This window comes from Cricetulus griseus, chromosome X (assembly GCF_003668045.3).
Source record: "Cricetulus griseus strain 17A/GY chromosome X, alternate assembly CriGri-PICRH-1.0, whole genome shotgun sequence".
Lineage (NCBI taxonomy): Eukaryota > Metazoa > Chordata > Mammalia > Rodentia > Cricetidae > Cricetulus > Cricetulus griseus.
The window spans coordinates 125,963,028-125,984,708 of NC_048604.1; the positions used below are offsets into that span (position 1 = coordinate 125,963,028).

General features: G+C 40.0%; 3 protein-coding genes across 39 annotated transcripts in view; 1 reads left to right on the plus strand and 2 right to left on the minus strand.

Moving 5' to 3' along the window:
* Positions 1-3,745, minus strand: part of Znf182 (zinc finger protein 182) — a 72,826-nt gene extending 69,081 nt beyond the window's left edge. For 9 of the 28 annotated variants that reach the window (XM_027432343.2, XM_027432330.2, XM_027432340.2 and 6 more), the window contains exons 1-3: positions 3,613-3,723; positions 3,259-3,386; positions 2,324-2,378 (exon numbers count right to left, since the gene is read on the minus strand). In XM_027432343.2, coding sequence (XP_027288144.1) covers positions 2,324-2,368 — 45 coding nt within the window. In that variant the 5' untranslated portion in view covers positions 2,369-2,378; positions 3,259-3,386; positions 3,613-3,723. Of the gene's footprint in view, positions 1-2,323; positions 2,379-3,258; positions 3,387-3,571 lie in introns of all 28 variants that reach the window. The other 19 variants (XM_027432344.2, XM_027432333.2, XM_027432337.2 and 16 more) reach the window with 10 other exon arrangements.
* A 2,148-nt stretch (positions 3,746-5,893) lies between these two features.
* LOC100765065 (zinc finger protein OZF) lies at positions 5,894-20,820 on the minus strand. Of its 10 annotated transcripts, none has more exons than XR_004771404.1 (8): positions 20,287-20,820; positions 19,781-19,839; positions 14,359-14,485; positions 14,061-14,153; positions 13,228-13,352; positions 9,782-9,869; positions 8,827-8,957; positions 5,894-7,936 (listed from the first exon to the last, which is right to left on the minus strand). XR_004771404.1 is itself a non-coding variant. In XM_027432358.2 (7 exons), exons 4-7 carry the CDS (start codon positions 14,822-14,824, stop codon positions 11,647-11,649), a joined length of 1,929 nt encoding a protein of 642 aa, XP_027288159.1. In that variant the 5' UTR covers positions 14,825-14,943; positions 16,531-16,563; positions 19,781-19,839; positions 20,287-20,811; the 3' UTR covers positions 10,058-11,646. The 10 variants fall into 10 exon arrangements, 8 of the variants coding, with proteins under 8 accessions (XP_027288159.1, XP_027288161.1, XP_027288157.1 ...); XR_004771403.1 differs by having other exon boundaries at positions 8,827-9,662; XM_027432358.2 differs by lacking the exons at positions 5,894-7,936; positions 8,827-8,957; positions 9,782-9,869 and adding exons at positions 14,822-14,943; positions 16,531-16,563 and having other exon boundaries at positions 10,058-13,352; positions 20,287-20,811.
* On the plus strand, positions 6,787-9,695 carry Spaca5 (sperm acrosome associated 5). Its single transcript, XM_027432361.2, has 4 exons — positions 6,787-6,931; positions 7,322-7,480; positions 9,413-9,491; positions 9,596-9,695. The coding sequence occupies exons 1-4, from the start codon at positions 6,787-6,789 to the stop codon at positions 9,693-9,695; spliced, it is 483 nt and encodes a 160-aa protein (XP_027288162.1).
* Positions 20,821-21,681: the final 861 nt, after the last annotated feature.

Sequence of the window (21,681 nt, forward strand, 5' to 3'; positions counted from 1 at the left end):
GTACAGCCACTCTGGAAATCTGTATGGCAGTTTCTCAGGAAAATGGCAATCAGTCTAACACAAGATCCAGCAATTCCACTCTTGGGCACATGCCCAAAGAATGCACATTCATACCACAAGGACATCTATTCAACTACGTTAATAGCAGCGTTGTTTGTAATAGCCAGAACCTGGAAGCAACCTAGAGGTCCCTCACCTGAAGAATGGATAAAGAAAATGTGGTATATTCACACAATGGAGTATTACTCAGCGGAAAAAGAAAAGAAAACAACAACAACAATGGAATCTTGAAATTCTCAGGCAAATGGATGGAACTAGAAGAAACCATTCTGAGTGAGGTAACCCAATCACAGAAAGACAAGCATGTTATGTACTCACTCATGTATGGATATTAGACATAGAGCAAATGACTATCAGCCTACAATCCACACCAACAGAGAAACTAGGAAACAAAGAGGACCCCAAGAGAAAAACATGGTCCCCCGAAAAAGGGGAAAGGGACAAGAACCGCTGAGCAAATTGGGAGCATGGTGGGGAGAGAGGAGACAGGTAGGAAAAAGAGAAAGGGAGAAGAGGAGGGGGGAGGAGAACAAAAGGGATCAAGAAGACTGAGACAGGGGAGGAATAGAGGAAAGCAAGAAAGGAGATACCTTAATAGAGGGAGCCAGTATAAGTTTGGAGAGAGGTCTGGCACTAGGGAAAGGTTCAGGGATCCACAGGAATGACACAAACTAAGAATCTAGGCAGTAGTGGAGAGGCTGCCTTTGATGCCCTTCCCTATAATGAGACTGATGACTACCTTGATTTCGATCCTAGAGCCTTCATCCAGTAGCTGATGGAAGCAGAAACAGGCTCCCACAGCTAAACACTGAGCCATACTCCTGGAATCCAGTTGTAGAGAGGGAGGAGGGATGAGCAAATGCGACAAGACCGTGCTGGAGAAACCCACAGAAACAGTTGACCTGACCTAGTGAGAGCACAGAGACCTTAGTCGTAAAGCTGGGGACCCAGCATTGGACTGAACCAAGCCCTCTGAATGTGGGTGCCAGCTAAGAGACCTGGGCAGTCTCTGGGATCTCTAACAGTGGAGCCAGTGTTTATCCCTAGAGCACAAATGGACTTTGGGAGCCCATTCCCTATGGAGGGATACTATTGAAGCCCCAATACAGGAAGGAGGTTCTAGGCCCTCCCCCAAATGATGTGACAGACTTTGATGATCCCCCGTGGAAGGCTCACTGTCCTTGGAGACTGGGTGGGGGGGTGGGTTGGTGGGGGCATGAAGGATGGGAGGTCAAGGGAATTGGGGATTGATATGTAAAATAAGATTATTTCTAAAATAAAAAAGAGAGAAGCATGAGACAGCTTTGGGGAGAGATAAAATTATCCTCCATCTCACTAATCTGTTAGTTACACCAAACCACATTTGTTAGCACTTATCAACTTCTACAACTGCAATATTTCACTGCAATAAAAACAAGGACCACTGAAAAAAAAAAGATGGTACGTTTTAAATATCTCGAGGAATTTGTCTTCTGGATGCAAGAGAATTCAAAATCCAAGTGAGGAAATTATTTCAGGAAAATCATTTGAAAGAGAAGTAGCTTTCCTAAGTGATTTCATTCCCAAACCAATCTATCTTCATTCTCTCTGGGGAATGTTGTGGTAAATAACTGCAGGAAACCAGGAACAAATTTATTACCAGTCTATTATTGAAGACAATTCCACATGAAGATACATCAAATAAATGCACCAAAACACAACTTCAGAAAATGTTGGTTGAGGCCTTGGTGTGCTCTATTCTAATGAATAATTCAAGCCAAGGTACTGACTACAAATCCATCAGAAAGCTCAACGACAAACTGGGAACTCACAGATAATCTTGGCTAAAGAATTAACTTTCAATGATGAAAAATAGTATACATTAAGTGGAAACCATACTTGGAATTTTGATTTCTCCTGGGCTAAAGATAAGTGATACTCTACTCTCTCATGATATGAGGCAGCAGCATTGAGAAACAGCGCTGTCATCACTAGGAAACTATACAAACCACTATATTCCATGTTGCCACCATGTTTAGTGGGATAAAGGGGTAATAAATGAATTTTTAATTTTAGGTTGACATAACTGCAGGTTATAACATCATTATGAGTGAAGAAGCATCTGTATCTGTTACACTTAAATACTCAAAGACTTGACCTTAACTGGCAGTTTTTCAGTTTCTCTGATCCCAGTAATTTATAGTTTCCTAGTTTGTGCTACTGACTCCTATATAACTCATTACATCTATGATAAAATATAGAAACAGATAGACAATATACTTACCTGGGGTTTGGCCATTTCCTGATTTTCTTGGGAAAACAGATACATGAAAGTTGACCTGGAATGAGCAGAGTAGAATAGCAGAGTAGACACCATTAGATTTACAGTGCTCACAATCATCTGCCCAGAAATCACCTCATATGAGCTGGCCAGAAGGTCACTCTCTGGAAGACTATGGGCAATTATAAGTTTTTTTTTTTATGACAGTCTCTTTAAATAGCCCCGGCTGGCCTTGGACTCACAGAAATCTACCTGTCTGTGCATCCTGAGTGCTAGAATTACAGGGGTGCATCATCATGTCCAGAAGCAATTAAGTTTTAATAACAGCCTGTATTTTTAAAATGTCCTTGTAATATACTGAGGATAGAACCTAGTCCTAGGGCCTTGTGCATGCTAAGCCAGTACTATACCACTGAGATGACTAGAACTGAATTTAGTAACGTCAAATTTAAGAAATCCTATCTATATAACTTCTAATATTATACTAAGGAGAAATTCAGGATGAAATGCTACATGATTGTTAAAATAATGTATGGAGCTGTACACATATTATTTACAAGTTTTATGGTACACTAAGCTCAAATCAAAGTTCAGAATATGTTATAAAAATGTTAAGTCAAATTAAATTTCTGAATTAAAAAGGTTTATAAAATCGCAGAAATACATTTTGATGTACAAATTAAATGTTAACTATTAAGTGAGATTTAGCTTTTGTATGTCTAAGACATTTGATTGAGGGATAAAATTAGTTCCTGTTTTCTTCCCCTCTATTTTCCAATTAATTTATAACTCAAATATCACTTATTAGACACTCAAAACTACCTATTATCCAAATGGCACCTTAATTCACATACTTTAGTGTCTCTCTATCTCTCTCAGACCTCAAACTTTCCAAAGCTTGCTAAGGCTCCATAGATGCTTTTTTTCTTCTCCCTCACCTCAGTGGGGCTCAGGCGACGCAAAGAAGTCTTTAGATTCAATCCAACACCCTTCCCTGCGACTCCCACGAGGGTTACACTGGCAGACGGAGACGTGGGAGCGAGTCTAAAGAGGGGAGAACACTGTGCTGGAAAATGTGTAAAAGCCAAAGTTTAATAAGACTTACTTAATCCTAACTAGCCTCATAACTCTACTATTAAGTCTGCACACCCGGATTCACTGCTCTCTCATGCTCCCATCATTCCACCTCCCAGTCTCCCACATCAATGACACTCACGAACCTCCCTTCATTCATCCCTTGGAACTACCCACCAAACAGCTCGCGACCCCATGTGCTAGACCCTCAACCTTACTCAACCAGATTTTCTGCGGGATGTTGAGCAGACCATTAGGAGAACGACCCAGAGAAAACACTTCCGCTTCGGACCTACTAGCTGTCCCTGCCTCCTAAACTGGGACGGCAGTTAGTTCTGCGCATGCTCAGTGATGCCCCTTGAGACCGCATCTGCCAATAGCCAACATGGCGCCTCGAAGGCGACCAGACCTAACGCAGGCGCAGAGTGTAGCGGGCAGCCTCTGTGACGTAATGACGGGAAAGAATTGTCTGCTTGTGCTGTCACTCCTATTCTCCCCGGGCAGCGTAATAGAGCTGGTGTGCATTTTGCAGAGATCAACATTTCTAAGATGTCCCGCACAGTGTGTGTGTGTGTGTGTGTGTGTGTGTGTGTGTGTGTGTGTGTGTGTGTGTGTGTGTGTGTGTGTGTGTGTGTGTGTGTGTGTGTGTGTGTGTGTGTGTGTGTGTGTGTGTGTGTGTGTGTGTGTGTGTGTGTGTGTGTGTGTGTGTGTGTGTGTGTGTGTGTGTGTGTGTGTGTGTGTGTGTGTGTGTGTGTGTGTGTGTGTGTGTGTGTGTGTGTGCGCGCGTTAGAGAAAGGAAGTGTCTAATTAAGAAAAACATTCTAACGGAGGAATTTCGCGTGGTGAATTCAGAGGGCAGCCACGGGGTTGTAGATGTAATTAACAAGAAGACAGTGCGGGCAAAATACTTCACCTGCTTTGAGTAGGAGTTTAGGTGAAAGCCCCTGGCTCCATCCATTGTCTAGAACTGTGAGTTTGTGTTCTAGTATATAAAGGACCATAGGACTCTGCAGGCAACAAGCTGGAAAATTAACAGCCACATTGAGCCACAAACATAAACTGAGAAGAGTATTGCAGTGTACTAGTGGTGGCTGACAGTGCCTCTCCCTCTCCAGAGAAAGCAGGCTATCATTGTTTTGGGAATGGAAAGGTGTGGACATTGACTATATGGTGTAGGACTTTCTGAACCAGGGACAGGGCTTTCATACTATATTCTGGATATCATGGGGAACCTTAAGAGAGATGAAGAAATCTAACAATGTATACCTTAAATAACAATGTACTGAGCTGAAAATTACATATAAAGCTGCAAGCAGTTACTTATTGCCCACTTCACTGCTCCCTTGAAGCATACTCAATAAACTGTTCTTTTTTAATGGTGCAGAATAGCCCAAATAGCCTCAAGTCTTAGTGTTACCAGCTAGCTGGGGGGCCTTTCCCCAGACAGAAGTAGTAGGCAAGTTAGAAGATTTCCAATTAGTGGTCTTTGGCAATTTTTTTCCTCTGTGTTTGACGGCAAGTCAGGTGGTTGCTGCAGCAGATGGTGGCACAGCTTCAAAAAGGCTTGTTTGAGACAGTTTGTATCACAGCTTTTGCTACCACGAAACCTGGAGAATTCAGAAAAATCCACCAACTTGAAGTGGAACATTTCCTCAATTGGCCTACCAGTAGGATTGCTGTGATGGGTGCTGAAGAGGCAAGGCTGTAGTTGGTTCAAACACAGGTCACAATAGCTGTGACTGGTGCTAAGAGGCAAGGCTATGATTGTCTAAAGCAAATGGCCATGATTAGAGAAAATACTTATAGAACTAAAGGTTCACATACTAGAAGCCTGAATAAAAACTCTGCCACTAAAATGTACCATCTGCTGCGGCTACCACGTGCCTATTCCTGCCAAACACTGAGATAAACAAAATCTTCCATAGAATAGTGCTTGAAGACATTCTTCTCACCTACTCACAATTTCCCTTTTTGAGTTTTTGTACATTATTAGCTTTCACTTTTATTAGTAGGTCTAAGTATATCAGGACACTTACACGCTAGTATAGAACAGTTCTAATAAATGGTTCTTCACCATACCCACATGTATATAATATTCCATATGCATATACATGCTGTTGGGTACACTCCCTGGACAGCAGCATCCACTTCACTCTGGTACCAACCTGATATATCTTTTATTCACATTGTTTTAATTAGTATTGTTCTAATGGTCTGTTCACCCTACTGCCCAAAAAGCTGGGGGTGGGAAGAGATCAACGTGTTCAGAAATGCATGCCCCTACAAGATTGGAATTATACACAGCTTGTAAGCCTGTAAGGCATTTCCTTAATCAGTGATTGATGGGGGAGGGCCCAGCCCATTGTGGGTGGTGCCTGGGCTGGTGGTCCCGGATTCTATAAGAAAGCAGGCTGAGCAAGCCATGGGGGAGCAAGTCAATAAGCAGTGCTCCTCCATGGCCTCTGTATCATCTCCTGCCTCCAGGTTCCTGCCCTGTTTCTGTTCCTGCCCTAACTGCTTTTGATGATGAACTGTTAAATGGAACTGTGATTGAAATGAACCCTTTCATCTCCAAATTATTTGGTCATGGTGTTTCATAACAGCACTAGTAAACCTAAGACAACTACCAAAGAGCTTTTAGAAATGGGTTCACTCTCTTGTCCTTTTGCCTTCCACCATGTGAGAATAAGGCAAGAAAGCACTCATCAGATGCCATCACTTACTGGACTTATTGGCCTCCAAAACTATGAAGAAATGTATTTCTGTTCTTAATGAATTACATAGTCTTGGGTATTCTGCTACAGCAGTACACACAGACTGAAGCTATGAGTAGGTAAAGATAATGAGGGGTAGAGGGAGGGCATGGTAGTCATGTTCCACAGAGCATAGGGATGGCAGTAGAGAAGACAGAACTGACCATTCAGCAGAGGGGGTAACAGAGGCACCAAGCATCAGAGTGAATACAAAAGGAGGCAGTCTTGTGGTAGAGTAGGATTATCATGGGTAGGACAAGGTAGGACAGTATTAAAGAATGTAGAGAAATGTTGGCCTACTGTGAGGACCCTGTATCCAAGTTTGGTACATTCCGTTACCTTTTGTATATACCCAATCCTTCTCTCCCTGTTTCTTTCTGATATTTCTGAGTTTCTACCTGTCTTTATCTCCCTTTATTATTGTGTATATGTTATGTTTTTCTTTCTTTTGTGTCTCTTGTTTCCTAACAGAGTTGTCATTAGGGAAAGTGGTACAGTCCCCAGCCCTCTACCTTCTGTGTTCCAGAATCTATAGTTCAGACTAGTGATCATAGAGCCCAGAGTTCCAGAATGTCCCTTTTTTGATCATCACAGGATGAGTTTGAGGAAAGGAATCAGATAGGAGGGATTTTGGGTGCCATGCAGGTCTGGGGCACTTTTGTAGTGACTTTGGCCACACTGATGGTTGTCACTGTGGATGCCAAGATTTATGAACGGTGTGAGCTGGCAAGGAGGCTGGAGAAGGCTGGCCTCAATGGCTTCAAAGGCTACACTGTTGGAGACTGTAAGATTCCCTTTGCCCTAAGTCTTATTCATATCCCAATTCATCCACCTCATCCAGACCTAGGCTTCTTTTGTAATTATTCATCTTTTGGGGCCAGGACACAATCTTTTCAGTCACCACCTGATTATGATGACTAGTTTAATTCAACTGCAAAGTCATCATCACCACTTTCTTTACAATCTTTGTCTCTACCATCCACACCATCATTATCATAAATATCATCACAATTATCACCATTCATAGCATTGATGATAGGTCACCAGAATCAACAATCCACAACCAATCCAAGACCACCAGCTTCATAATCATATCTGTGTTCTTCCCTCTTCTCTTAGCCGTCCTTGTTCTTATGTGTATGCCCACCTCCTAACTACCCTCTCTCTGTTCCAGGGCTGTGCGTAGCACACTATGAAAGTGGCTTTGATACCTCCTTTGTGGACCACAATCCAGATGGCAGCAGTGAATATGGCATTTTCCAGTTGAACTCTGCGTGGTGGTGTAACAATGGTATCACACCCACTCAGAACCTCTGCCACGTGAATTGTAATGGTAAGGCAACCCTGGGGACATACAGAAGCCCTGTCTGACCCCCATATCACACACATAAAGCAATTTCTTTTGTTGTTGCTGTTTTTGTTTTTGTTTTTTTTTTTTGTGATAGGGTCTTTCTTCAGACTGGCCTCAAACTCAGAGATTCTCCTGCTTCTGCCTCCTGAATGTTAGGAGTACCAACACATCTGGCAGGAATATCTTTTAAATCTTAATCTTTTGCTGAGGCAGAAAAATAATGGGCAAGGAAGAAATTCTCTGGGTTGATAGATAAAACTTCCTGAATCCTTAACCAGTCTATACCAAGAGGTCAGAAATAGTGCAAATACCTACCACCCCCAACCTCACTTAAAATGCAAGCTGAAATTTTCTTGATATTTGGGGAACAAGAAACTTTACTCCATGTGAAATAGAGGGGATGAATGTTCTGCTTTGGGATGAAGGCTATCCAGGCTCCTGAGGAAAGAAGCACAAGCATGGAAATCAGAACAAAATCAAACTACCCTAGGAATGAAATGCGAGAACTCTCCAGACAATAATGTGGTACTGTTGAGGAAAAATGTAATACAAATTGAAATTTCTCTTAAGGCTGAGGTCTACAACAGGCCAAAATGGAGACTATGGTTATCTGACGCCAGACCAAGTGGAGGTTTAGGTCATCTAAGTCTTGTGAACATGACAGAGTAGGTCATCAAAGATTGGCACGACTGAAGGTTGAGGTGGTTCAAAATCTCAGATGAACTGAGACAGGGCAAATGAATAATGAGCTTTTAAATGAGTAGGTAAAATGAAGATTAAAGTGGTCAGTCTGGGACAACATGACCATTAAGATCATTTAGGATTAGCTAAAACAGAGGACAAATTATAACTAGTCACATTTGTAGTTAAGATTATCTAGGGAGCTGGAGAGATGGCTCAGTGAGTAAGAGTGCTTGATGCTCTTCCAGAGGACCCAAGTTCAGTTCCTAGCACTAATGGTGGATGGCTTAGAACTCCTTCTAACTCCACTCCAGGGGATCTGATACACTCTTCTAGCCTCCATGGGTACCCTGACAATTGTGGCATATACCCACACATACATATAAATAATAAAAATAAGATTTTCCAGGACTAGTCAACATGGTTATTGAAATCATTAGGCAAATGGAAAATAAATATTTTCCTGGTCTAGCCAACATGACAGTTCAGATCATGTAGAATTATGCACTATGATGGGTAAAACTGAACACAGCTGGCCAGTATAAGGATTAAGGGCATTTATTTATTCATTTTAAAAGATTTATTTATTTTCATTTTATGTGTATGAATATTTTATGGGCATGCATATATCTGCACTATGTCCATACCTGGTACTTGTAGATGGTTAAGAAAAAGGTTGTCAGATCCTCTGGAACTGGAGTTACAGATTGTTGTGGGTTCATGTAGGTCTTCTTCAAAAGGAGCAAGTGCTCATAACTGCTGCACTATCTCTTCAGCCCTGATTGAGTTTATTTATAGCAGTCAGATAGGAGTTTAACCTATCAAGGACTTAAGCACACAGGGTTTGAAGTCATTAGGAATGACCAACATGGAAAGAAAGTAGGTTCCCAATTAGTCACATGGTAGTTGAGGTGAAGCCAGACCAGCCAACCTATAGTTGACATCATTCATTTAGAGTTGGCCAATGTGCAGTTGGAGGGTGTCCAGGGTCTCATTGTGGTGGTTGGGATTATTCATAACCAGCCAACATGATAGTCAAAGTCAAACAGGATCATTCAACGTGAGTTAAGATTGTGTAACACCAGTCAACATGGCAGGTGAAACAGTTTATGACTATCTAGCAAAGAATGAAAGCTATTTAAGGTTATTTGGGCCCTAAGGGATCCAGAAATCTTAGGGCCTTCAAACACTCTAGTGCACCAGGTCACCCCATCCTTCTCTCTCCCCAACCAGACCTGCTCAACCGCCATATTCTGGATGACATCATGTGTGCCAAGCGGGTTGTAACCTTACACAAGAGTATGAATGCCTGGTAAGTTCATTGGGATGGTCTGGATTTTGGACAGTCACAAAGAGTGATCCTACTATTCTATCAACTTGTCCACTTCATTTTCCCTTTCTCCTTTCATTTCCCAGGGATTCTTGGAGCCGGCACTGTTCTGGTCATGATTTATCTGAATGGCTCAAGGGATGTGAGGTGCATCTGAAAAAAGACCCAGGCGATACCGACTGGTGACTCAGATTTCATAAGAATCGAGATTTCATTTTTTCTTTTTTTGTTTAATAAAAGATGGCATCTATAAATAATGCAAGATATACTACCTGTCAGATGCTTTCATTTTCTTCATGTTTTCCAGAGTCTGAAAGTATTCCCATTCAATCCTTTCCTCCACAGCTTCATAGATCTAATCTGGAGATACAAGATCACTTAGGGGTGGGCGAGGATGGTACAGTAATCAAGAGCATAGATTATCTTTGGTTTAAATATGGTATCTACCACTTACTGATTGTGCTTCATTTAAAGACTCACTGAATTTTTCTCTGCCTGTTTCCAAATCTGAAAAATGGGGATAATAATGAGAGCAATAACTCATGGGCTTATTTGGAGGATTTAATGAACTGATATTTGGAAAACACATATAGTGCTTACATAAAAATTCCATTAAAGATCTGCATGGGATAGTTTATGCTTATAATACCAGCACTCAAAGATCACATGCATAAGGCCAACATGCCTACATAGTGAGACTCTGCTTAAAAAAGGTCAGTTGCAGATTTGGATAGAGGCGTTGGGTGTAAGGATATGAAAGATATCTTACCTTAAAAAGCATCATTTTCAGATGAGGTCATTTACAGGGTCTTTATTTAAGACATTTACAGTTTCTTCAGGGGAGAATGAAATTAAATACAGCTTACATAGTTTGAACTGAGAATTGAAAATATTCACATTTTCCACATTTTCCCAAATACTACCACTCTAAGCCCCAACCTCCCATTACCTCTTTCATAATCAAAATCCAAAGTTGCAAATGACAGACTTGGAATTTAGGCAAGGAATTCAATGCATACACAAATCAATAATTTCTTTTTACAGATATCCTGGGTTTCAGTTTGTGTCTCGAACAGAGCTGTTAAGAATTTCCCACTTGCTCTCATTTCCCTGGGCAGTCCTATTGGAAGTAGCTATTCTCAGGAAGTAGTTGCTTATGTCCTTTGTAGTCCAAGGTCAGGGGTGGCTACTCAGCTACACAATGCCTTGCTTTCAGTGTTCATAAAAATAAACAGGAATGATTATTAAAAATTGCTACCTGTCTCTGTATGGCAAGGAGAGTTCAAGATCCCTTCCTTAATGTCAACTGGAATTCCCCTATATTTTTCCCCAATCAGTATAGATAACCAAATTTCACATCTTCATGGGGGTCCTTAAAGGGTGCCACCATGCTGGCTATTGACAGAATTCTAAATGTGGTAGGCATTCATCAAAACAGTAGGAATAAACTCTGATAAATTTGTGTAAAAAAAGTTCTTCTAAAGTATATTAGGCAGCTTATGGTCCTTCTTGGAAGTTTATAGTCCTCCCAGATCAGGCTGGGGTGAAAATACTGGCATTATCAACTGTTATTACGGCTTAAAGCTGGAATTTGATATTCTAGTGGTATCTTCTTTACATTGTTTGGACTATTATAATAATTTGGAATTTTATAATATCTTCTTTGTTATTCCTTTAATGTTAATATTTAATTCTTTAACTTAAAATTGTCTGGTAAACAACCTTTTCTAATACATGCTTGTCTATTTTTCTATGAGTTTGATAATGAATTTGGAAACATCTATTTCCCTTATTTCACTTCTGAGGAAATATGTTTATTGAAATTAGTCGAGTTTCCTTTGATACTTATGTCCACATTTATGATGAGGTTTGTTTTCCAACTGACAGTTTTCATACATTCAAAGACTTCAAACAATGTCAGCATTGAGCAACCTCTTTGATGGAACATGATCATTCAATAGATCCATGATGTAAAAGTACAAAGACCAAGTTTTTTGCTTTAAGAAAGAGGGTCTTCCTATTCCTTTTACCCAGAATAATCTTCTCTCAATATGGCTGGTGCTAAATTTTAAGCCCAACTGACATAGCTGCAGAAAAGCATCCTAACTACAGCACAGTTTCATTTTCTTGGACTTTACTATGACAGATTTTCCATTTTCAATTCTTTGTTTTCTCTTATCTCTAAATTCTCTAATCCATGATGAACTTTGACCTCTGGAAAGTTTCTTTCCAATTCAGAGCAGTCATAAGGTTTTTCTCCTGTGTGCGTTCTCTGATGCACAGTGAGTTTGGACTTCTCTCTGAAGGCTCTGCTACACTTATCACATTGATAGGGTTTCTCTCCTGTATGGGTTCTTTGATGAATAATGAGATATGATTTCTGGGAGAAAGATTTCTCACATATATTACACTCGTAGGGTTTTTCCCCTGTGTGGACTCTCTGATGAATAATGAGATATGATTTCTGGAAGAATGCTTTATCACATTCATTGCATTCATAGGATTTTTCAAATTTCTCTCTTGTATGAGCTCTCTGATGTAACATAAGGTATGATTTTCGGGAGAAGACTTTTCCACATACACTACATCCATCTGTTTTTTCCCCTGTATGAATTCTCTGATGAGCACTGAGGCTCAGCTTAAGGGTAAAGGCTCTTCCACATTCTGAACACACATAAGGTTTTTCTCCTGTATGAATTCTTTGATGTCTACGTAGTGTTGATTTTTCTCTGAAAGCTTTGCCACATTCATTGCATTCAAAAGGTTTCTCTCCTGTGTGTGTTCTTTGATGTACACTAAGGTGTGCCTTTTGGTTGAAGGCTCTCCCACATTCTGAACATTCATATGGTTTCTCTCCTGTGTGAGTTCTCTGATGTATAATGAGTTTTGTCTTTTCTCGGAAGGCTTTGCCACACTCATTGCATACATATGGTTTCTCTCCTGTATGGGTTCTTTGATGTATATTCAGTGTTGATTTCTCTCTGAAATACTTGCCACAATCGGTACATTCAAAGGGTTTCTCTCCTGTGTGCGTTCTCTGATGTACATTTAGATGTGCCTTTTGGTTGAAGGTTTTCTCACAATCTGTACATTTATAGGGTTTCTCTCCTTTGTGTGTTCTTCGGTGTATGATGAGATTTGTCTTTTCTTGGAATGCACTGCCACACTCGGTGCAAACATATGGTTTTTCACCTGTATGTGTTCTTTGATGTATATGTAGTGTTGATTCCTCTCTGAAGGATTTGCCACATTCATTACATTCAAAGAGTTTGTTTCCTGTGTGCATTGTTTGATGTAGACTGAGGTGTGTTGTGTTGTTGAATGTTTCTCTGCATCCTGCCCATTCATAAGGCTTTTCTCCTGTGCGAGTGATCTGATGAACAATAAGGAATGAACTTGGGCTGAGGGTTATTCTACACTCAGGACATTCATAGCTTTTGTCTCCAAGTTGAGTCAAGTCATGCTGAACAAAGCTATAAATATTATCTTTACCATACATATTATGGTCATGGGATTTCATTCCATCATTTATCTCCTGTCTGCCAGGAATTAATAATTTCCTACATCTATTACATTCATAACACTCCTGAGTTGTAAAGCTCAGACTACTAGGATTGAGTAAACTTAAATTATCGTTAACACTTTTCCCAAATGAATTATTCATATAGGGTGTGGGTCCTGAAGAAACTACCCATGTGTTCTGAGGAAGTGGGCTTACTAATTCATCAAATCCATAGCTTCTTTCTTCAGTCACATTTTTCTCAATAATGGATATAGCATGCTCCAGGTGTACATCTTGGTTTTTCTGATGCCACTCCAGGTAGTCTTCAGCTTGGCCATCTTCTAAAAAGAAGAAGAAGAAGAAGAAGAAGAAGAAGAAGAAGAAGAAGAAGAAGAAGAAGAAGAAGAAGAAGAAGAAGAAGAAGAAGAAGAAGAAGAAGAAGAAGAAATAATCAGTGTCTGTAAATACACCTAGTCAGAAGCAGGCTTCTGATGATGTTGACCTTTATTTTCTTCTAAGTCTATGTACTGCTCAGGAAAAAGATTCCAAGCATATATCTCTCTTAAACTCAGAGCTTGAGTGAATAAAACACAAGGTGATCCAACAGACATTGAACAGGGAAATAACAATAAATATAAGTAATATAACTGTTAGCTTAAAACTGGAGAAACTAAAAACAGGTTCAGAGAGCCATGAATAGGGAAAGAGATACTAAAAGGAAAGTAAATACAGGATTGGGGTCAGGGACCCAGAATACAAAGATCCTTTCAGAAAGGCTGGGGATAATTGAAGTAAATGAAAAAAAGAAACAGAATGAGCAAGCCAGAATAGGGTTCAGTTTTTAAACAGCTCATTCAAATGTTGCCATGAGACAAACCTACTAAACTAACAATTTGTAAAGAACAATAACAATATATATATATATATATATATATATATATATATAATTTAAGAAGATATTTTTAAATGTAAAGAGATTTTAAAATGTAAAACTTTTACCAAAGCATCTAAGGTCTTGCTCTCATCATCTTTCAATTCTCCTTTCTTACCTGTGCAACTTGAACTCGAGATTTCTCTCTTTATGGTACCAAGCATTCCTTGTTCCAAAGAGGTGATCACTTCTGGTTTGGTAATAGGATACCCTGTAGTGGGAAATCATACAAGACTTGGGTACTCTGTTTGACACTCGGCTCAAAAAATTAGTAAGATGTGTTTTAGTAAGAGTATGCTTCACATAGGTGATTAACATCTTGTTTAAGAGGAAATAAGAAATTTAATCCCTAGAACACAAAGTATTGAAATACTTCAGGGACAGACACAATGAATTACTCAACAAGCCATCCTCACCCAGAGAGACAAGATGGCTATAATTCTCTAGCATCACATCTCTGTATAGGCTCCTCTGAGTTGGGTCCAGTTGATTCCACTCTTCCTGGGTGAAGTCCACAGACACATCCTCGAATGACACTGATCCCTGTAATTGCATAGTTTCATTCAATTAGTTTGGTAAAAATTAAAGTAACACTATGTCTTTTAAAATGTTAGTAAACCTTTGTTTTAATATTCTTTTAAAAATTGACACTTTAAAATAATTAAACATATGGACTACAATATGATGTGTGTGTGAGAGAGAGAGGGATGGAGAGGAGGAGGAGGAGGAGAAGGAAAAGGAGAGAGAGAGAGAGAGAGAGAGAGAGAGAGAGAGAGAGAGAGAGAGAGAGAGAGAGAGAGATATCAGACCAGGCTAATTGAAGTGATAATATTCTTTATGATAAACAAAATATTCTTCAAGGAGAAGCTACTGTTTTACCATTTTAAAAGTCCTTCTTAGGGACTAGGGGTGTAGCTCAGTGGTAGAATACTTGACCAGCATGCACAGGCCCCAAGCTCCATCCTCAGCACTGCAGCAGCCTTCTTCAAGATTTGCAATATCTAATCAAAGCAAAGGACCCTTACACCATAGAAACGATTAAGAACTAATGAGATAAATATTGATAATCAAATAGGAAAAATGAAATATTTAATAGATATTTCACAAAGACAGTATCCATATGGTGATTAAACATACAAAAAGATGCTTAACATCATTAGCCATTAGAGAAACACACACTTAGGTTATACTGAGATACTAGTATTTTCCAATGGAACAGCTAAAATTAAGAATAACAAACTAAATGTTGGCAGTGATGTAGAACAACAGGAATTTTCATATCTTGCTGGTAGGAGTAAAATGGTATAGACACTTTGGAAAATGGCTTGGTGGAATTATTAAAACTGAGAAACTGAAAATGTTTCTAATTTATGAAGTTGCAACTCATTCTTTGGTATATATCTAATGGAAATGTGTATACAGGTTCGCCAATACATAAACAAAAATATTCACAGAAATATTGTTTATAATAGCCAAAATAGAAACATCCATCAGCAATGGATTCGAAGAGTAATTTTGAACTACTTATGGAATAGAATGTTACACAATAACAGAAATAGAACAAACTACTGACACCTAATGTAACAAGGATGCATATTTAAAACATGATGGGCTGCTAGTACATGAATGGACTTTGGGAGTCCTCTCCACATAGAGGGATACTCTCTCAGCCTAGACACATTGGGGAGAGCCTAGGCCCTGCTCCAAATGATATGGCAGACTTTGAAGATTCTCCCATGGAAGGCCTCACTCTCCCTGGGGAGCAGAAAAGGGTTGGGATAGGGGGGTCAGTGGGGGGCAGGGGAGGAGGGGAGGGAGAGGGAACTGGGATTGACATGTAAAAGAAGCTTGTTTCTAATTTAAATTAAAAATTAAAAATAAAGAAAAATGTTAAAAAACCATGATGGGCTAGAGATGTATCTCAATGGAAAAGAGCTTATGTAACATTTGTGAGGCCCTGGGTTCCATTCCCAGCATCACAAAAAAAAAATCCTGACAAGTGAAAGAAGTCAGATCCAAAAGAATAATATGTATATTTCCATTTATGTGAAATTCAAGAAGAGAAAAAATGATTTATGATGATAGAAATTAGAAAGTGGTTACTATAAATAAAAAAAAAACAATGATTGGAAATGGCATGGAAGCTTCTGGAAGGGACGCCATTTCTTCCTCCTTTTGATTCAGGTATTGCTTCAATCTGTAGAAGTTCATAAAACTGTATACTTTATATGGTTTTCTACCTATGTTATATTTCAATAAATCTACCTCATAAGATTTTTTTGTCTAAGTTATATTTCCACAAAGGTTTAAAAATAGGAAGACAAGGATTTTAAACCGCCAGTGGAAAAAGAAAAGAGTATTTGAAAAAAATTCACAAAAGAAATATAAAAAAAGAAAAAGATGAAGTTGTTCAACCATATTGATAAACACAAACCAAAACTTATTTCCAATTATCATATTGCAAACCTTAAAACTATAACAAGAGGATTCAAAGGGTCCTTCCACTCATTATTAGAGAAGCTGTCAACTTGTATTAACATTTAAATATGCAGTTTGGTAATATCTATGCAAGTTCACAACACACCCACCTTTTCAAACAGACACTTTAGAAATGCTCATCTCTGAAAACAAAGATGACAAGAGATCACCACCACACCAAAAGAAATTACACAGAGGTCCTTCAACATGAAGTTCATCAATAAATCATGTTGTGTGAATACATGAGAAAAAATATAGCTGTTTAAAATATTCCTATGTGAGCCAGCTTTGGTGGCATATACCTATAATCTCAGCACTCAGGAGGCTGAAGCAGGAGAATTCCAAGTTCAAGGTCAGCTGAGGCTACATGTATGAAACACTATCTCAAAACTAAAACAAAAATTTGAATAAAACAAAATAAAATCTCAATTAGCAAGAAGTGTAGCTCTGTGGTAGAGCACTTGCCTAGCACATAGGAGACCCTGGGTTCCATCCTCTGTGCTGCTTTTAAAAAACACAAAGAACAAAAACTTCTGTGTCCCTGATACTGAAACATCTGTAAAAAAGTATTCATTTAGTAGGGACTATCTTATTCCAGCTGTGCCAGTACATGTTACATGTGAAAATCCATGTAATTTGCTCATCTACTCTGTTCCTCACCTGGAAGATATGAATGATAATTGTGTCTATTTCATAGTGCTATTATGAGTATTAAAGTTGCCCATGCATATAAAGTATTTTTAGTATAATGCTGTGCTCACTTGCTACCACTCCTATCAGCATTAGCATCACTATGCGTTTTTGTCATCATCATTATCACTACAGATTGAACGGACCTTACCTAAAATGCTGAGAGAAGGAAGTAGTTTAATTTTGGGATTTTTGAGTATTTGTATATCTTCACATAATAAGATATTTTTGGGATGAGATCCAAATGTATACATGGAATTCCTTTATTCATATACATACTGCTTAAGGCAATTTTGTAAAATACTTTCAGGATGCCTGCATTTTGGCCATGACCCATCATCACATAAGGCCAGTTGTGGAATTTTCTCCTTGAGGCATCATGTCCATGAAGCACAAAGTTGCATATTTTGTAGCTTTGGAAAATTTAGGTTTTTAGTTTAGGAGTGCTCACTTTGTACTGCTGTGACTGTTGTAATTTAAGATAAGCAGCATGCAAGAGAAAGATGCCATGAGACAGGGTTCAAGCAGAGGGTTTTTTATTAGGGAAAGGGATCATAAAAAGGGGAAAGGGGAGGGAGGAGGCCAGCCTCTGGAGACAGGAGCAGCAGGAGAGAGGAGAGAGGAAAGAGGGGGAAAGAGAGGAAAGAGGGAGGAGAGAGGGGAGAGAGAGGAGAGGGAGAGAGTAGAACAGAGGGAGAGAAAGAGAGAGGGAAGGATGGGAGGTGGGCAGTGCCCTTTTAAAAGGGAACATAGTGAATATGCATAGGTGGTGATCTTAGTGGCTGCAGCTGCAGCTGAGGGCGTATCCTGTCAGAACCCCAAGGACAGGCCAGTACAGATACCTGAATACTAATAGTAACCAATATTACTCTGTAAAGGGCAGACAAAGAGTTGCAAGTTTTATTTAATGAGTAAATTTTAACAAGAGGAATGCATGCTAACTATTTTTATATTAGAAATATATTATTGTATTAGAAATGTATGTGAATATAGAAAGAAAGAACAAGGCAGACAGGGAAGAAGTTAGCCAAATTCAAATGATCTGCAATGACTGGTGATACGGTATCATGTGATAATTTCCCTTTTATTTTTATTTATTTATTTTTTTGGTTTTTCGAGACAGGATTTCTCTGTGTAACTTTGGAGCCTATCCTGGCACTTGCTCTGGAGACCAGGCTGGCCTCGAACTCACAGAGATCTGCCTCCCTCTGCCTGCCGAGTGCTGGGATTAAAGGCGTGTGCCACCAAAGCCCAGCATATTTATTTTATATTATATCATTATTGTTTTACTGGGAGGATAAAAAATGGCCATCCTAGCACTCTGCCAAATGAACTACATACAAGTCCTAGTTTCCTCTTCTAGACTGCAAAGTCCTTGAGAGTTTATTTCCTGCACTGAGGTTTGAATTCAAGGCCCACTGCATACTAGACAAACTACCCTCAGTCTCTCTCTCTCTCTCTCTCTCTCTCTCTCTCTCTCTCTCTCTCTCTCTCTCTCTCTCTCTCTCTCTGTCTCCTCCTCTTTCTGGTGGGGTGTATAATTAACTAACCCTTGGTTTTTTTTAAACAGTCTTGCTACATGGCTTGGGGTGGTCTGGAACTCACTAGGTAACCCAGGTTACCCTCAAAATCTTGATCATTGTGCCTCTACCTCCTGAAAATTGGAATAATAAACATGTGTGACTATGTTCACTAGAGAAGTTTGAATTTTTGATGCCATTGCTATTTCACTTTTGTACAAAGGTGAAACAATACAGACTTGTAAAAGAAGGGCAGAGGGAAAGAACGTAAAATGGTCTGGAATGTTATGAATTCTGAGACTAAAAGTAAAAGGACAATCCTATGGGTTTCCTAGATAGTAAAAATGAAAAAACTCTATTGGAAAATAATTTGAAGTACATATGGCTTATATCATCTTCCTGGCCATGGAGATTTTATTCACATGTAGTCCAGAACATGTTTGTGTAGGCTTGGTTTGGCTTTCATGAACAGTCACATCCCTTTTAGTTTTGCTCTAGCAGGACATCTTTGGTTTACAGGAAGATAATTTAAGTCATAACAGAGCAATATTAACCCTATGTTTATCATAAGTTTTCTAATAGGAAGTTGAAGCCACCCATCAGAGAACTGTCTGATCAACATTAGGAAAACATTAAGCACCTGTGGAAGTGATTTACTGTCTGTAAGGGTGACTTAAATCAAGTAAATATGTCTGATTCCCTTTGTGTTGTGGCTTATAGAAAGCTCAGAAAAGTAACTGTACCTTAATGTAAATATATAAAATTCTATGATACATACACACAGATACATATTTCACACCTGTGCTGGTCTTGTTATATATATCCTTAAACTTTGTGTTTATACATATCAATTTATAGAATAATTAATACACTAATCCATATACTCATATATAAGGTTTATGATGTATGCATCAAGGCATTGTTCTAAACACATTAGCTCAATTGCCCTTCACAACCACCATAAAAGGTAAGTATTATTATCATCCTAACCATTCCTATTTTAGAGTTAAGGAAACCAAGGAGCTTTGGTAAGCTCCTAAAGCTAGTAAGAGCAATTTAGCTGCAGATTCTATAGTCTTTACCACCATCCAATATTGCTTCTATCCTAATATGGGCAGAGGGTAACTGGGAGAAGCAAGTAAGAACTTACCCAGGACTCAGTCATGACTGACTGTTGTGGAGGGAAGGCAACGGCCTAAAAAGGCAGAACTGTTGAGAGGGAGAAGAAAAGAGAAGAGCTTCAGACGGCAAGGATAACCAGATTGAAATTTCACCAAATCACCAGGCCAGAAATCCACAAATGCCATGTGGTAAAATGGTAACGGTATAGCTAAGAAAAAAAAGGGAAAGGGCATTTGCTTTCCCCCAGGGATTCCCATCAACCAACAACACCTCATAGGCCATTGCATATTTATCACAGATTCCCAAGCGCCGACTTAAAGCCCCCAATCATATATTCTACAATACCCCACATCACTTACACTACTGAGCCTGATTATCACAAGCCCCAAATATTCTCATCATTCACTCCACAGCCCGCCTCAACCAAAGCCTCCACAGACCCTACCACTCATTCAACGTATCTCCATCTCTCTGCTAGAAACACCCTGCCCAGATTCTCATTACTCATGTTTGAGCCCCTCCCCAAGTACTCACCCAGTAAATTTGCGTCTCTGCAGAGTCCACACTCGCCTGTCTCACTCCGCCTGCCAGAGTACCAGCCCTCTCACTTCCGCTCTGAGTGAACTCCGCTCTCTTTCACTCCCTTCGATCTTAAAATCTGAATTATTATGCCGGCAAAGTCTCTTTAATGTTTCCCAAATCATTCATAACTTCCTGTGACGGCCACTTATTAGTCCTTTACCCCGCCTTGGATACTGTCAGTCACACTAAACTTGCTCATGCGCAGAAGTGCTTCCCGAAGCCATCTGCGCTAGCAGTCCTAAATATTTTGATTACCACAAGGATCAAATTTGCAGGCAGGAAAAATGGATGCGCCAATAAGCCGCGTTTTCAGGGAGCGGACATCTTTATATCCTTTGCCATTCCGTACAATGGAGAAAATCTGCATCTCGGTGTTTGAAGAGATGTGATTTTGTGAGGAATTTGAACACTTGGAGATAAGAATAGGACTTTTGTACAAAGGCATACTAATGACCGGCAGCTTTTAGAACTGAGTGCTACAGGCCCCGCCTCTGTTTCCCCCAACCCTTACCCTCCGCAGGGAGATACCACTGCGGAGATGGGGGATAGCTGGAACGCCGCCACCCTTCCTGGGAACTCTTCGGTGTAAATCAGAGCAGAGAACATTACGTTCCTCTAAAGACAGCCACCGCTGTGTGGATGGGGGAGAGATCGTGTAGTTGGTGGTTCCTTCAAGGAACTAGAGAGGTAGGTATTATTAGGCTAGCTGTTAAGAAGATTCAGATTGGTATGATCCTCTGTGGGAAATACCAGGATGCGGATGTAGGCAAGTCCGGGGGTCGTAAGATTCTGTGCTCAGAGAAAGAGATACGTGAAGAAAGTGACATCAGTAAACACAGGTGCTGGGAGAGTCAGAGACAGAAACTCAGGGAGGGAGGGACCCTAACGATATTGTGTCTTAGAGACGAAGGGAGAATCCACAAAGTCCTGACAGTGACCATTTCCCTTCGTCCCTGCATGCCCACATTTCTGGGAACCTGTGGCAGAGAGATTTGAGAAAGTGTATAAGCCAGGCTCTGGGTCCTATGGAACCGGCCTCAGGGGCTTCTAGAGTCCTTGAGGAACCAGCAGGAGGCTGTTCCAGCTCTGGACTTCAGACACATTCTACTATCATGCAAGGGACAACCAAGGAGGTGATTTCTTGGTGGCTATTACAACGGGGCCGGGGGGGGGCTGGGGGGAGGGGCGGGGAGCGGGGGGATGGGATCTAACCCTTCTTCCTTGTCTTTTATATATTCCTCATTAATAAAGACTCTGTGATGACAGTTAAGGTAATCACCAATCTGAATACAGGGGAAGGCCACTTTAGGCACCTTCTCCACCATTGCTAGGGGCCTTAGCTTGGGT